Source organism: Stereum hirsutum (assembly GCF_000264905.1).
Source record: "Stereum hirsutum FP-91666 SS1 unplaced genomic scaffold STEHIscaffold_2, whole genome shotgun sequence".
Lineage (NCBI taxonomy): Eukaryota > Fungi > Basidiomycota > Agaricomycetes > Russulales > Stereaceae > Stereum > Stereum hirsutum.
The window spans coordinates 459,758-474,404 of NW_006763132.1; the positions used below are offsets into that span (position 1 = coordinate 459,758).

Sequence of the window (14,647 nt, forward strand, 5' to 3'; positions counted from 1 at the left end):
ACGAAGCCAGGCATGCCACATCTTGGTCACATCCGCTGACTTTCCGAGCCTGAGGACGCTCTGTAGAGAACATTTGTCTTCGGAGATCATTTTGTTCGTAAAGCGATGAACTGCAACGACTTACACTCTGTCATGGATACTGGTCAGCTACGACTGGCCTGCTTCCCTTTAGGCTCTGCCGGACCAGAACCTCAGAACTTATGTCGACTGATCTCTCCAGTGCCTCGTTTATGAATTACTTTGTACTCTACTGATGAATGTATGGCACTACAACTATGGCTGCCTGCTTTATATAATACCCTATTCAACGTTGCTCAAGTTACTCAGTGGGTCTGTCTTCCGTCTGGGCCACAAATCAGTCAGCTAGCGCTCGGAACAAGAAGGTGGCGTACACTGACCTTTTTGGTTCGTTTTCCCCCGCTTCCACCGACGCGACGCGCTTCCCTGGATTCTCAGGCGCCACGCTCGATCCCCCACCTTCCCCACCTTCGGCTTCCCCAGCCTCTTCTATGATACCCACCGCTGATTTCTTCAGTTCATTCACCATCTGCTCTAGGACCCATTCAACATCGACCATCATCTCCTCGCACTTCGCCCACTGCCCCGGTTCGAACGCCACCTTGGACCACCACACCAGCGAGATCAACACAAGCACAAAACCGTTTGGCCCACCTTTCATCAAGCTCGCCCAGCGTTCACCCTCTTCGTTTCGGCGTTTTAATGGCCAAAATTTACCACGCGGTATCCTCCACATTGGCTGCATTCCACTCCACCATTCTTTGAACGACTGCTCGAATGCATCAACATCTTTAATCGGTGGGATCGTACCCCAAGCGCGACGGCGTCCAAACCATACGGATATTTGGGACGGACGTTTATGAACTCCAAGTTTATTCGTGGGGTCCTGTCAAAGAGAGTGAGTGTTTGATGCGTCTCCTTGATGTTTTGTAGCGAAACTTACTGTAGGTTTGGTCGGATGGTTTAGCAGACCATCATGCTCCCTGAAAAGGTCAATCACTCGTGCCCATCGATCTCCCGGAATCCCCACCAGCAGAAAGTTCTCCATCGCATCCTCCAACCAATCTCCCTTCACCTTCTCAACCGTCTTTGACTTCTTCCGAACCTTTTGCGCCACCGCCACCTCTGCTTCTTTCCCTCTAGCATCCGGCAATATCGTCTCCTCAGCATCTGTGGATGACGCCCCCACTTGAGAAGACCTCTCGTTAACCCCTATGCTTGTGGCCCCATCCCCCCGGTCGTCGATCGTATTGGCGTCTACGTCGGGCGTTGTTTTGACTGTTGCTGCGGCGATCGTAGGCTCCGTGGCGGGATTGATGGGAGCGGTGTGGCCAGGCACGATATTGAACAACGACGCGGTACCGTTTTCGTGAGCTGTGGGCGGAGGAGCGGCCGATGAGTGAGGTCCTGGGTCTTTCGTAGGAAGGTGGAGCAATGGAGGGTCTATGAATTCTGAGACGAGTTCATGCCCTGCAGATGTGATACGTGATGCGACAGATGGCTCGGAGATGGGCTTCTCGGTTTGCGACAAACCAGCGGCATGGTACTCTGGCTGAGAGGGTTCGTCGGTAGGAGCGGTAGAAGGAGAAGAGGGTTCAACGATAGGCGTTCGGGAAGATTCAACGTTAGTTGGCGGTGAGTGTAAGGGTTCGAAGACAAGTGGTCGAGAAGGCTCGACGATAGTGGATTGGGAGAGCTCGATGATCGGCGGTTGAGGACGTTCGTCAGTGCGTGGTAGGGGCTTGACGACAGATGTTTCGGTGCGTAAGGGACCATTGGGAGTCTGCTCATTGGGCGAGATAGTGTTGCTGACCAAATTGATAGGAGATGAGGGCGGTTCGCTTTGGATATTTGGAGCATGTCCAGCTGCGCTTCCCGTAGCTGATTGCCCGCTCGCATCGATCTGACCCATCATTAGTTCCTTATCCCCCTCCGCACCATCCTCTCTCGTTTTATCTTCGCTGGTAGCAGCACTCCCCTCGCTGTAACGAAGTTAGCTTACACCCTCAGATTCTCGTCGAACTACAAGCGAAGACTTACCGATGGCCCAAGCGTGCACTACGCCGGATCTCCTCCTCGCTCGATGGCTTCCGAAACACAGGGACCGGCTTTGGAACAGGCTTCACCTTCGGCTTAGGAAGAAGTCCGGCCGCCTCCACGCGCTCGAGTTCTTCACCTGCCGACTTGGCCAACGCAGACACCTCCCACCGTGCCAGGTCTCCGATCAGCGCCATCTCCTTCTTCATCTTCAAAATTCTGTCGCGGCGTTCGCGTTCGTACGGTGTCGCATTCGGTCCCAGGAATGGAAAGCCTGGAATCATCTCGCTGTCTTTAGCAAGCGTCATGCCACCAGTACCAGCGCCAACACCGCCTGTGCCTCCCTCGCCCTCGTCTTCAAAGTTCACATCATACTTCTCCCAATCAATACGCGATCCTGCGTCACTGTCGCTCTCATCTTCCCCTTCGACGTCTTTTCCTCCGCGACTGGTCGCCTTACCCTCAGCGCGTTTGGCGGTTCCGCTCTCGGTAGGTGGCTGAGACGGGATTGTAGTGATCACGGGATTAACGGCGGATGGTTGGCCGGATGTCGGTGTGGTCGAGGCTGGGCAGGAGAGATTATGGCTCGCAGAGGGGTCAGGATCCGGAGTGTTGGACGTAGAAGGCCCGGGAGCCGGGGCAGCTGTCGATTTGGTCAACGATGGCATCGAATTAGGTTTTAAGGTCCATTTTGATCGTACTTGGGGCGCTACGTTCGTGACAATAACGGTGAGATATGTATGTTCATCTCAAAAGGGTACGAAAAACTTACTGTATACGTCCTGTAGAAACTTCACCCATGGGCCTTCGACGTGACCTTTCCAGTCGGGATGGAATCTCTCGAAATCCACGTCAGACCTATCCTCTGCAGCCGTTCCCCAGCTATTACGCCTGTAAGTCTTGGGTGTTGCGTAGGAGAAAGATGGAGACTCACATATACGATTCTATTTTACCATCTCTGGCAGGTACGGGACCACCGAATGCGATGGTAAACTGCCATCCTGTCTGCATGGCCAGCGAGCGAACCCACTCGGTGATCGTGGGCTTCAGCTTCTCTATCGCCCTGGGTCGGTACGTCAACAAAGTTCCTTCGAGAAGACTAGAACTGCAACTTACTTTTGATAGTCCCTCATCTTCTTCTCCGAAAAATCCAGCTCTTCCTCGTCGTCGATATCTCCAGAGGCCCTCCACGCATCCTCAATCTCTTTCTGAACGTCTGCGGTCTCCTTCGCCAACTCGCCCCTCAATTCCTCCTGTAGAAACGTCACCCAGAGTTTCTTCGACTCAGGATTCTCTTCCTGGTACCTCTTCCATCTCCCGGTGATCATCTCCTCCAATTTCGTTTCCCAATAACGCTCCTTATAGACGTAGTGACGTGCTTGCCGTTTCTTTTCCGTCTTTACTGTCAAGAGCTTCCCCGACCCACCACCGGCAGTACCACGGGCTTTGTTCCGAAACACCCATTTTATCGACTACATGGGATACATTACTCTTCCACCATGGAATTAAAAAATAGGGGTACGTACAGTCATGAGGGTTTTCTCCTCGTCTTTGTTCGCTGCGGGCCATTTTTTGAAAAACTCGGGCCGCACGATCTCGTCAAAGAAGCGTGCCGTGGTTCTGGTAGCCTGAGAGTCCTTGAATTCAGGGAAAAGATTTGAGAAATAGGCTTGCTGGTCATCGGTCCATGAGCTGGCTTTAGGCATGACTCCTGAGCAAACGTAGAGGGGCGCGACTCAAGATGGACAAAGAAAATGACAATGACTGCGGCTGTTTGACTCGAAGGCTCGGCTTTTCCTTATTCGGCAGTCTAGGATGAGTGCCGCGGACGTTCTACAATGATCTACAGTGCGGACTATCGGACTCTGGAACCTCGTGCTGCCGATCGTGAGTGCATGCACCCGCCGGCTGGAATTTATCAGGCATTGTCCGGCTTTCTTCCTCTGGCATGCCCATCCATCGTCCCCTTTTCTCTCTCCTCATGAGATAGGGTTTCTCCGTACACGACCGTCTACTCTTTTATTAACGTTCTACAAGTACACATCGCCACATGTTGTTGGGGAGTCATTGGTAAGATTTGTGAGTAATTCGGCTGCTATTTTATCGAGCGATCATCAAGGGCTGATCTCTGCCACCTATACATTCTATGTGTCCTTTACTCCATGAATTACATGGATGTTTCAGTCACGGTGCCACACCTTCCGGAACTCGTGAGGAGATGGGATAAGCTCGGGCAAAGCTCGTGTCGTAGTTCGGACTGAGTCGGGGGATCAGTATGGTGGCGCAATCTCAAGGTATGTCACCAGACCATGTAATCATTCTCATCCGAACTTATATTACTTTACTTTGACTGTATCAGGTTATCAATGATGCCGCTGTCGCAGACGCACTCTGTTCGATTTGTACCTTGTCCCCCCGTTGTACTCATGTGCCGCAATGACAACAATTCGGGTATGACATTTGTGAGTGGCGTTGAGGATTGTGGCGTCAGTGAAGATCTGAATGTGGTTGCGGGCACCGCTTTGGCTTCCAAGCCTAAGCCTTTCCACGGGAACAGTTCCAAACGTACCACAGCTGACGCACCCTCATTCAGTACGTTCTGACTAGTATTGGGGTTGTTTGGTCAGGTTGAATTTGTTATCGCTATGGTGGGTGCAAGGTGGATGCAAGGTGGACGCCTCCAAGGCTCCTCATCGAGGCGTGCACGTTCGTACACAGCCATGGAGATCGTTCAAGGCTTATTGGTGAGTTACTGGAAGATGGTAATCTGTCTGTCCTGTGGAACGTATGTGTACGGTAGCCTCGAATATAAAAACATGCTTGACTTTGATCTCCATGTCTGCGTGACATTCCCAAAGTCGTGGCGTCATGGTCGTGGTGTGTATGTTCCTTGCCGCAATGGAAGCATAAACTTTGTGGTTTCGCTCACCCCTTCTATTGAGTGAGGAGAGGTATGTTGCTCACATGCCACAAAAAAGAATATGTACACTTGAAAGGAAAGGCTTCCTGAGATCTGAAGATGTCGTCTACATTACTACTAGTCGCCTTCCCAGATAATGATCTACAGTGATACTTCTCGCTCCTTCAAGTGATTTACACTCACCACTCTCAACTATGCAAACCCCTGAGCCTCCCAATTTGGAAAAATCTGAAATGCTGCTTCGCAAACTACACGCACAGTCATATCCGACCGCGACCATGATGCGACACCGAGTACCAAACATATTGTACGGTGCATGTAGATTTTTCATCAGTAGGTAAATATCTGCAAAAATCGTAGAAAGACTCCTTGTCCATGCCCAAACACATACATACCTTTTGATAGGGAGATGTGTTGAAGCCTTGATTCGAAGTCCTCAACAGGCCATTAAACAACGAGTTGAGAATGAACCTCTTACGCGCTTCGTATGCAGTTGCCGGACATTTCGAGTCTCAACATGCTAAGAGATCCAAAACATGCCACAATTTTATGCATATAGATATATACACACCTCTTGAATGTATCTGCCTACTCAGAATGTTTTCGCAAGGAGTTGTAGAGTATATAATGAGGAAGTGAATCCATGAGATTGCGTAAAGTCCGTTTTGCGAGCGTACGGCTGGAAGCGCGCCAAACCCCGGGAACATACGGCAGAGCTGGTTGGCGCTTGTTATCGTTCTTTTCTGTCCTCCTCTCTCGACCAATCCACATTGTAAGGGTGAGTTCCTTTGTCTGCTCAGATCTTTAACTGACACTTATCAGGATGGGTAGTGAAGGGGAGAAATCCAAACCTGCTTTGCCGGTGAAGGCTGTGAAAAAGGAGTCGAAGGCGGAGAAGCGTCATCGTGCATATATACGGTGTGTCCCATGTTCTCAGCTTCACAGGTCATGTTCTAACGTGAATTACAGGAATAGAGAGAAGAATGTAGCATACCAGAAAGCCTGGAACGCACTTCATCGTGGGCCTGGCACTCGCCGCAAGGTTGCGAAGGATCAGCGTATCGTTGGACTGGGTCGGGTGCTCCCTCCATCCCCTGTGCCAGATTGCGCTCCTTCCGAATCACCACCGCCTTTTCTACCTGATCATAGGAGCTTTGGTCTTCAAGCTCGCCCACAAAAAGTGGGCGGTTGGCCGGCGGAATGGAGTCAAGAGGATCGGGATTTTTATCTTCAGTAGTACGTCCCATTCACTGTCTCGTCGGTTGTCCACTAGTCTCATAGTACTTGCAATAGTGCGGATATCATTGGTCCGCTCTGATTGTGTAGGTTCACTGTATGTCGCATATTTCTGTACCATGTATGCAATCCCAATATCGTGAATATCCCCGAGTCGTTGTGTGGCCCAACTAGGCAATATTATATAAGCCAGCTCTTGTTCTGGCCACACGCAAGTTTCAGCTCGGAGTCGCAGCGTTTACTTGCTCTGCCGTAGCTCTGAGTACTCGTTGTAGGCAATGTCATCTGTCCCTTTCCAAAGAAAAAAACGAAAGTCTTCCATCCCTGAGCATGACGATGCAATCAGACACTCTAGTTCTACTATCTCCCGTTCCCGCAAAAAGCGAACAGTGCGGACAAGGACCACCCACCATAATTTAGCTGGACCTTCGGGGACTACTTCTGCGGTTACCACTCTCCCCCCCGCCATTGATACATCCTCAGATTACACTCCTTACCTGCCCGAGGACGATCCATCCAATCCAGCCAACCATGTCCATATTGGAGAGGAGGATGGCCGCCAGCGTAAGCGACGAAGAGGTGGACGCTCAGGAAATCGTCAGCGTAAACGAAGGGTGTGTTGACTGTCTTTCTTTTCTTCTCATCTCAGTCGCACCTCCACTTTTGCGCATTCTGACAGACTTTAAGGTCCATCATCTCCAAGAGTGGTTGCAAGAGCGGGATACCTTTCTTGCGGAGGGGATCCGCCGCGAAGGCCTTCGCCACGAAGTTTATCCGTCCACTTGTTCAACGTGCCATACCGGCGCTGCCAATCTTATCTGTACTGAGTGCACGGGTAGCCGACTTCTGTGTTCACCATGTATGCGCGAGAAGCACAAGAACCAACCTACCCATCGCATCAAGGTCACTAGTCACCTACGTTACTATGATGAAAGATGATGCTTATACTCCACTTTTCGGCCATTTTTTGTAGCGATGGAATGGGACATTTTACGAGCGTCATAGTCTATGTGACACCGACTTGGTCGTTCCACTCGGCCACGATGGCTGTGATTGTCCAAATGCCGGCTCTACGCCTCTGTCGACCACCCTCACTGTCATTGACCTAAACGGTATTCATCAAGTTCGCGTCCACTTCTGTACATGCACCGGCGCTCCTCGGCGATGGGTCCAGCTCTTCCGCGCCGACTGGTGGCCTTGTACTCTGGACCGGCCTAAGACTGTTGTTACCATGCGATGCCTGAATCTCTACCACGCCATCTCGCTCCAGGCAAAGACCAACGCAACCGATTTTTACAACTCCCTTGAGCGTATGACGGATTCAAGTGGTCTACACCCACCTCCGGTACAGTTCATGGCGCTTGTTCACCCCTAGACTTGTTGGCTGACATTTCTTTCTAGCCTCGAAGAGAAGAGTTCGGATTATCGGCGCGATTATATCGCAATTATCGCATGGCAAAGCGTGCCGGGAGGGCGCACGACTCCGAAGGCTTTCTCGGCAGTACAGAAGGGGAGTGGACCATTGAATGTCCAGCTTGTCCTCATCCGGATCGAAATTGTCCGGAGAACCTTGATGATATCCCTGAAGACCAACGGTGAGTATCTTCCCGTTCCTGTCCGTCAGTATTTACTTATATGACGCTGTTTCAAGTTGGTTGTACTCCTCACATTTTGCTGTCGATGCCAACTTCAAGCTCAAACAAAAGAATCACGGCTACAAAGATCTCGAGCTTTCGCCCGGCTACGCGTACTTTGTAGCGCCAGATACTTACACGGAGTTTGCCAAGGATTTCAAGTCCGAAGTCGAGGTTCGTACAGCCCTTTCCTCATTCGATCACCATTCGTTGTATACTGAACGTGTTTGCATTAGATCAAGGCATGCGACTCTCATTTCTCCGCTATCGACCATGCAAATACCCCGAGCGCCGCTAGATTTTCTGTCAATGGGGTGGGTGCTGTTGTCTGTGCTCGACATTCGTTCTTTCAACCGCACGGAGTCGGAGATCTGGAGCGAGGCGAACGGTAAGTTTGTGTGGCCCGTTCATCGCCACCTGCACCAAGTATGCTAATGCATACCGTGATAGTTACTGCAACATGGGCTATATGCTACTCTCCGTAATCCGGCTGACCTGCGCTGACTTTCGACGCCTCATCATCTCATACGACATCGCCTGCCAGTTTTCCAAGAACTTTGCAAAACGTATGGCCGACTTTCCGGTGGATTTTCGAATCGATGTTACAGAGAAGGAGATCATAATGGTCGTTCCGAAATTTCACCTGGCTGGGCACGGGAGACCATGTCAAGTTATATATTCATTAAACTACACAACAGGTGTAGGGCGAACTTATGGGGAGGGAATCGAGGCTAACTGGAGTGAGACTAATACAGTATCCCTTGCATCCCGAGAGATGCCCGCCGGCGCTCGCCACGAGTTTCTGAACGATATCTTCGGTGCTATCAACTGGCGAAAGCTGACAACGCTAGGTACGGACTATCTGTTCCACAGATACTCTCATGAATACTTCTAACTAATCGTGACGTAGGTGACCAGCTGGATAGATCGCTTCGGGACGCAGTAAAAGGCCTCGCAAAGAAGAAGCCGGAGTATGAAGAACTGAGGCGAACCTTCAGGGAGACGGTAGTTGCAGAGTGGGACCAAAAGATAGAGGAGTGGCACGGTGACCGCAAGAAGGAGAATCCATACGATGAGGTTGTACACGGTAAGTTTTGATTAACTGTTGAGCAAGCGATATCATACTCAGCATTGCTCCTAGAGGTGACGTTGAAGGACGTACAGTTAGCCTTGGCTCAAGAGGAGGCCGCTGACATCGGGAGGGGTAATCTGGCGCCACACGAAACCAGTGCAAGCAAGTTTTTAAGCGTCGGCATCGACCTTCAGGAGCAGCAGTGAGCGCCATTGCATAATCATATTGTCTGACTTTTTCTGATTATTTTCGTATGGGAAGACGCGCTCTCAAGCGTCGTTCGGGTTCAACGGGCACAACTTCGGCCAAGCTCTCAATTCAGAACACACGAAATGCTTTGGATCATCGACTGAAGCTGTTCCGAGGTGTCCAAGCGGTATACATGCCCGTCGTCAGCTCGCTCATCGCACAGGCCGAGGCTGCGTCCACAGACACGTCACAAGCATATAAGCCAGAGCTCGCGACAATTTGGATGCCGTCCGAGGTTCCACAAGGTCATTGGGTGACAGGGTTAGCGGTTGGGCTCGCAGAGAAGGAGAAACGCCTTCGGGAGGCGGAGGCAGATGATGCGTTACATCAGGTGAGTCTTAGGCATTATTTATTCTCAGTCAGGATCGCACGGACCCTAACCAGGAACCAAGGTCCGCCGCACACTCCGCATGGAGATGGGCCTTTTGCACTATAAAATTATGCAGGTCCATGGTCAGGGAAATGTGAAGAATACACGCGCGCAGAAGATCCTCAGCAACCTCGCAGAAAAGCGGCAGAAACATGTAATGCGTTACCGACACGCACGAAATGCTCTCGCCACTCTGGACCCCGATGGGACATGGAAGAGTCGCCTCCTACCGCTTCACGACTCCGATATCAAGACTCCATTGGACGACGAAATAGCAGAGGAGAGGAAACGGCGCGCAGAGAAACGAGGTCAGAAGAAAACAAAGGACGGAGCGAGTCGGCTGGGTGAAGGGGCACGAGAGGTACCATGGATATGGAGGACGACTGCTCACACGGCAGACGATATGCCAAACCTCGATGGTGCGGCAACAGACGATGATGCTTACCAAGGTATGCCTTGATATTCTTCACCAGCTCTCCGGCCGATCTTGGTCACATCTAGCACCGTCACTGAGTCTGCCCTCTGTGACCTACAACATGAGCTGATTATATGTCTAGGTATGCTTCCGGTTTATGCGAGGGCAAAAGCACGTTACAAGCGTTGGGAAGAGGAGATTCAGTGGCTACGAGAAGAGATGAGGCGGAGCGTGGAGTTTCTGAAATGGAAGGGCGCATGGTGGGCTTCTCGGGCGTATGTTTGGAGGCGAGAATCGGAGGATCTGGAATCTGGTGCAGTTGCCTATGCTCTTCGCCAGAGCCAGGTATATATCGGGCTCGCCGATGCGTTCAAAGTCAAGTGGTCCAAGACCCTCGACGCCCACAATTTGAGCAACGGCATCGAGTGGTGCGAGTTTCATACATGTGCGCCACAGCCACTCGACGCCACACGGGCAAACACGGTTCCCGCCGATTCCACGTTGGCACTTCGTCACACACCAGACAATACCGAGGAGGAACCGGACTTTGAGAGCGGTAATGAAGGGGTTCCACCGGAGGCAGAGGATAATAATGAGGAAAATGAAGGGTATGAGGAGGGTGGAGGCTCAGACGATGATGCACATAGCGCGAGATCGTCAGATCTTTCTGATTAGTATGTACTCATAATAAATGGATTGATTTTGTATATGAAAATTTGGTGAAGCATAGAGCAGAACAAAAATTCAAATGAGTAAGTAGTGTGAATCAAAAAAGTCGAGCATTGCCAGCGGCGGATCCAAACAGGCAAGTAGGAACAATGATGATGATTAACCAAAAAAAGGATTTATTTGCACTATGAAGCGCGACTGTTTGCTATTCCAACAAGTAGTGCGCACAAGGCGCAGTAAGTTTGAACAAGAGAGCGGTGTGTATTACAATAAGTAGTAAGTAGCTCTCAATGATATGTCAATATGAATGGTCCAATCAGGCCAAAACGAAATAGCGGCCAAGATTTTATCAGGCCAACCGAGCATCAATCCGCCGGTGTACAACCGTGAACAGCGAGTCATATCCAAGTCAAGCAATTGTAGAACAACGAGCACCGAGCTGTTGTAAAACACCAATCACGAATCTGCGGTGTAAGCATTGTATAACAACGGATATCCCGCCATTGTACACTGACAGTGGGCATTGATCCGTCGTTGTACAACCGTGGGCAGCAAGCCGTATCCAGCAATTGTATAACCATGAGCACTGAGCTGTTGTACAACACCGGCCATTGATCTGCGGTCGTACAACTTCCGCGTCATTGTACAACAGCGAGCACTGATCCACCATTGTACAACCACGGAGTACGCTGCCGGTATCAAATTGCTGCACAACAACGAGCACCGAGCCATTGTACAACAGCGCGTACCAAGCCATGAGCGACAAGCTGTTGTACAATGGTGAGCATCCGCCGTTGTACAACAGTGGCAGCAAGCCGTACTAAGCCATTAGAAGTCATTGTATAACAATGACACAGAGCTGTTGTGCAACACAAGCCACGAGCACCAGGCCATTGTACAACAAAAAGCATCAAGGCATTGTACAACAGCGGCCACTGAACCATTTTACAACCAGAGTCGTTGTACAATAGTGAGCCGTTGTACAACCATGGGCAGCAAACTATATAACAACGAGCCCAGAGCCGTTGTACAACAGTCAAACAACGGTGCACCGAGCCAGCTTACAACCGCGAGCACAGAGTCGTTGTACAACAGCTAACTGTTGTACAACCATAGGTGGCAAACTGTCAGCACCAAGTCATTGTGTAACAACGAACACAGAGCCGTTGTATAACAGCGAGCGCCAAACCACGAGTAACATCCGTATTGTAATACAATACAACGCCCTAGGTAGGTGCGCAATGTAAATTATAGCTACACCCCCTGTATTGTTACAACGTTGACCAGTACGGCTCAGACGAGGAGGGCGCTCAGACGCCCAGGCATGATGTGCGGGCGGGTATACGCGTCAAGTGAGGAAAAGTTGACGCCGAGTAAGACGCAAAAGGCAACACCAAGGGGATAGTATGACGGGTATTGAGGAGACAACATTTCGTGTCGAGAGAAACAAACCGATGATCACCGTACCACAGCCATTGAGAGGGATCTGGTTAGGTATCACGAGGCCTGCAAAGCACATGCAGACGAGGATCATAAAAGCCAACGATCTCATGACACAAGGACAGACAAGGACATGAACGAGATGGAGAAACAGCTGCCGTGCTTGTACAAAGAAGTATATCCATGAAGTGATGTGAGTTGATGATGCAGATATTGAAAAAGTACGAGAGCTTACTTGTGTTGGGATCCCCAATGAAGAAGCTATGCCACTTTCATTCGGTAAAGACGCGTCCACGCTAAAGGCGTCTAAACCTGGCGTGTTCCTCAAGTCCAGAAGTTCCCTCAAGGCAAACCGGCTACTTCACCCACGTCGTAACTTTGGCGACTCCGGTGTGCACCAGGCTGAGGAAGCTGGATTCAAGTCGGTCGACCAAGTTCTAAAAATACTAGCCTCGCCGGAAGCTTGATAAGTGATAACAGTTGAGGTCGAGAAGCTAGCCTGAGAGTCGAATAGATGCTGCAAGAAAGGTTGTCGATCGAAAATGTCAAGAAGTGTCGTCGTGGCCTGTCGTGGCGAACAACAATGCTTTGTTTGCGGGTATTTGGTCTAGTGACGCCACTGTGGCGGCGTTTGAGTGGTTCCCACCTCGAATCGGCCTTCGAACAAGCCTCGAGCGTCCTTTGGGCGAGAAGACAAGTAATTCATGCATGAATAGTTGACCAACTCTCAGTCTTCCAATTATCTAGCTACACCAATCCTCAGACATGCCTAACTTACATAGGTGAGCCAACCCCTGATGCCTCTCGCCGCCACCCTTGTCAACAAATACGCATACGCATACAGCTTAGCCGATCAATATCAATGGCCGTTACACGATACAATATGCAGATATACCAGAAGGAATAATTCAAAATATTAAAGAGAGTGAAGCGTTCCATAAGAAACTGATCATCAGGAGCTCGTGCGCAAACGACCTCCGTCATATGAGTATATCTTCAAGCCGAAGCAGATGCAGACGAGGTCGCACTCGTGGACGCATCGCTCGAGCTACCTTGTGCATGGCTGATAATAACGACAGACCCCATCGACTCGCTCGAGCCACCCCACTCCATCTCAAGCCCGCCATCACCCCTCCCGTCCTCTCTCACAATCGATAATGTCGCAGTCGTCCTCTTATCCCTGTTCCTCCCCCTCTCCGCCGGCGAAGGCTGCACTGTCGCCTCATCATCACCGTCCAAAACCAACGGCGTCGTAATCATGGTCGGCGCATTGAAACCCAACCTACTATCCACACTCGCCCTCCTCATCTCCCTCTTCTCCTTCATCCTCACCAAACTCCTCCTCCTACTCTCCATCCACGCCGCCTCCTCCTCCGCACTAACGAACCACAGCCCCGACCCTCTACTCGTCGGACTCGGCAACGGCGTCCCGAACCCGGCCTTCGCCAACACCATCCTCACATCCGCATGCCCACTCTTCGTCAACATCCTATGCGCGTAGGCGCACGTCCGATCCTTATCAGGTCCAAACACAAACTCTCCGCCGAGTTGAGCCGCGTCGCCGCCCTTTTCCCAGACTGGCATCCCGACCTTGAGGGCCCGACGGACGACCATGGCGAATGCGCCTACGGATTTATGTTTCACGTAGCGCGCGCCGCCGCCTTGATGTGTCGGGTGCATGTGCGTGGCGAGGTGGCTAGGGATTGAGCGTTCTTCGGTCATGTGAAGGCCGAGCGCACGATAGAGCTGTTGTGACGAGTCCGTGTAGATCGGGTAAGGCAAGTCAAATATATCTAGGGAGAATTGTCGGGTGTCAGTGTTCCGTTTGGGGCAAAGTACGGGAGCAGAGTGCATAAACGATGATGAGGGAAAGAGACGCACGACGATAAGATTTGATGAGACCGTAAGAGCCACATCCTACGAGTACGAGCTTTACACCCGAGCGCGACAGGGCATCATGGTCCACATCGTGCATGATGGAAGACACATAGTCCTGACAGTTCGGACACCTACAGTAGATCATTCAAGCATCAGTACACGGAACACCACGCCACAAACCCAAAAGCCCAATAGAGGGACGCCTTCCATTGTGGCACCAAGCGCGGGAAAGATGCTCACCAAAAGTGCCTCAAGAAGACCACCACGGTACTAGTGCGGGTCAACACTGGCGGCTTTCCGGAGTGCGTCCCAAGGTCCCACCCAAGGACTTCACCGAACTGCACCCTCGCACCATTCTCAGCCGTCACCTCCATCCTCGATACCCTCTCCAACACACTTTTACTCGGCGCATCATCACCCGCCATCTCTTCCATCCCCAAAGCTAAAGAGCTGCCCGAAGCCCTCGTAGAAGGTGACTGCCCGATGAAGCTAGTATGCATCTGGAGCGCTGGCGACATTGGAGGTGAAGCGAGAGACGTCGAGACGTATAGATCTTCGTCAGGCTGAGGCATACTGATCCCTACAGACCGAGACGTCGTCGCCGCTTTGACTGGAACTGGCACCCTAATCTCCGGCCGTACTATTCCATCACCAATCGGACCAGGCGCAGCACTCGCTGCAGATCCCTTCCTCGATCTCTTCCTCAAAA

General features: G+C 51.2%; 5 protein-coding genes across 5 annotated transcripts; 1 reads left to right on the forward strand and 4 right to left on the reverse strand.

The window, feature by feature from the left end:
- Positions 1 to 619: 619 nt before the first annotated feature.
- STEHIDRAFT_38735 (uncharacterized protein) lies at positions 620 to 895 on the reverse strand (the record flags this gene model as incomplete). The annotated part of the gene is made up of 1 exon (XM_007299168.1): positions 620 to 895. A coding segment is annotated over one exon (276 nt), but the record flags the coding sequence as incomplete, so codon positions are not given.
- A 395-nt stretch (positions 896 to 1,290) lies between these two features.
- STEHIDRAFT_117975 (uncharacterized protein) lies at positions 1,291 to 2,423 on the reverse strand. Its single transcript, XM_007299551.1, has 2 exons — positions 1,843 to 2,423; positions 1,291 to 1,778 (listed from the first exon to the last, which is right to left on the reverse strand). Exon 1 carries the CDS (start codon positions 2,262 to 2,264, stop codon positions 2,055 to 2,057), a length of 210 nt encoding a protein of 69 aa, XP_007299613.1. The 5' UTR covers positions 2,265 to 2,423; the 3' UTR covers positions 1,291 to 1,778; positions 1,843 to 2,054.
- A 3,383-nt stretch (positions 2,424 to 5,806) lies between these two features.
- Positions 5,807 to 6,382, reverse strand: STEHIDRAFT_117976 (uncharacterized protein). The gene is made up of 3 exons (XM_007299552.1): positions 6,269 to 6,382; positions 5,945 to 6,211; positions 5,807 to 5,893 (listed from the first exon to the last, which is right to left on the reverse strand). The coding sequence occupies exons 1-2, from the start codon at positions 6,330 to 6,332 to the stop codon at positions 6,111 to 6,113; spliced, it is 165 nt and encodes a 54-aa protein (XP_007299614.1). The 5' UTR covers positions 6,333 to 6,382; the 3' UTR covers positions 5,807 to 5,893; positions 5,945 to 6,110.
- Positions 6,383 to 6,763: 381 nt separating this feature from the next.
- On the forward strand, positions 6,764 to 10,626 carry STEHIDRAFT_90528 (uncharacterized protein; the record flags this gene model as incomplete). Its single annotated transcript, XM_007299434.1, has 11 exons — positions 6,764 to 7,114; positions 7,185 to 7,556; positions 7,613 to 7,806; positions 7,863 to 8,019; positions 8,082 to 8,233; positions 8,296 to 8,696; positions 8,756 to 8,932; positions 8,987 to 9,119; positions 9,179 to 9,497; positions 9,559 to 9,985; positions 10,094 to 10,626. 11 exons carry the CDS (start codon positions 6,764 to 6,766, stop codon positions 10,624 to 10,626), a joined length of 3,216 nt encoding a protein of 1,071 aa, XP_007299496.1.
- Positions 10,627 to 13,056: 2,430 nt separating this feature from the next.
- STEHIDRAFT_48803 (uncharacterized protein) lies at positions 13,057 to 14,363 on the reverse strand (the record flags this gene model as incomplete). The annotated part of the gene is made up of 3 exons (XM_007299229.1): positions 13,057 to 13,853; positions 13,942 to 14,069; positions 14,179 to 14,363. The coding sequence occupies 3 exons, from the start codon at positions 14,361 to 14,363 to the stop codon at positions 13,057 to 13,059; spliced, it is 1,110 nt and encodes a 369-aa protein (XP_007299291.1).
- Positions 14,364 to 14,647: the final 284 nt, after the last annotated feature.

Coding starts and splice junctions, on each gene's coding strand:
- STEHIDRAFT_117975 (XM_007299551.1), bottom strand. CDS start 2,264: ATGAAGAAGGAGATGGCGCTGATCGGAGACCTGGCACGGTGGGAGGTG.
- STEHIDRAFT_117976 (XM_007299552.1), bottom strand. CDS start 6,332: ATGGTACAGAAATATGCGACATACAGTGAACCTACACAATCAGAGCGG. Junction 6,212..6,268: donor GCGGACCAATGATATCCGCA/CTATTGCAAGTA, acceptor AATGGGACGTAC/TACTGAAGATAAAAATCCCG.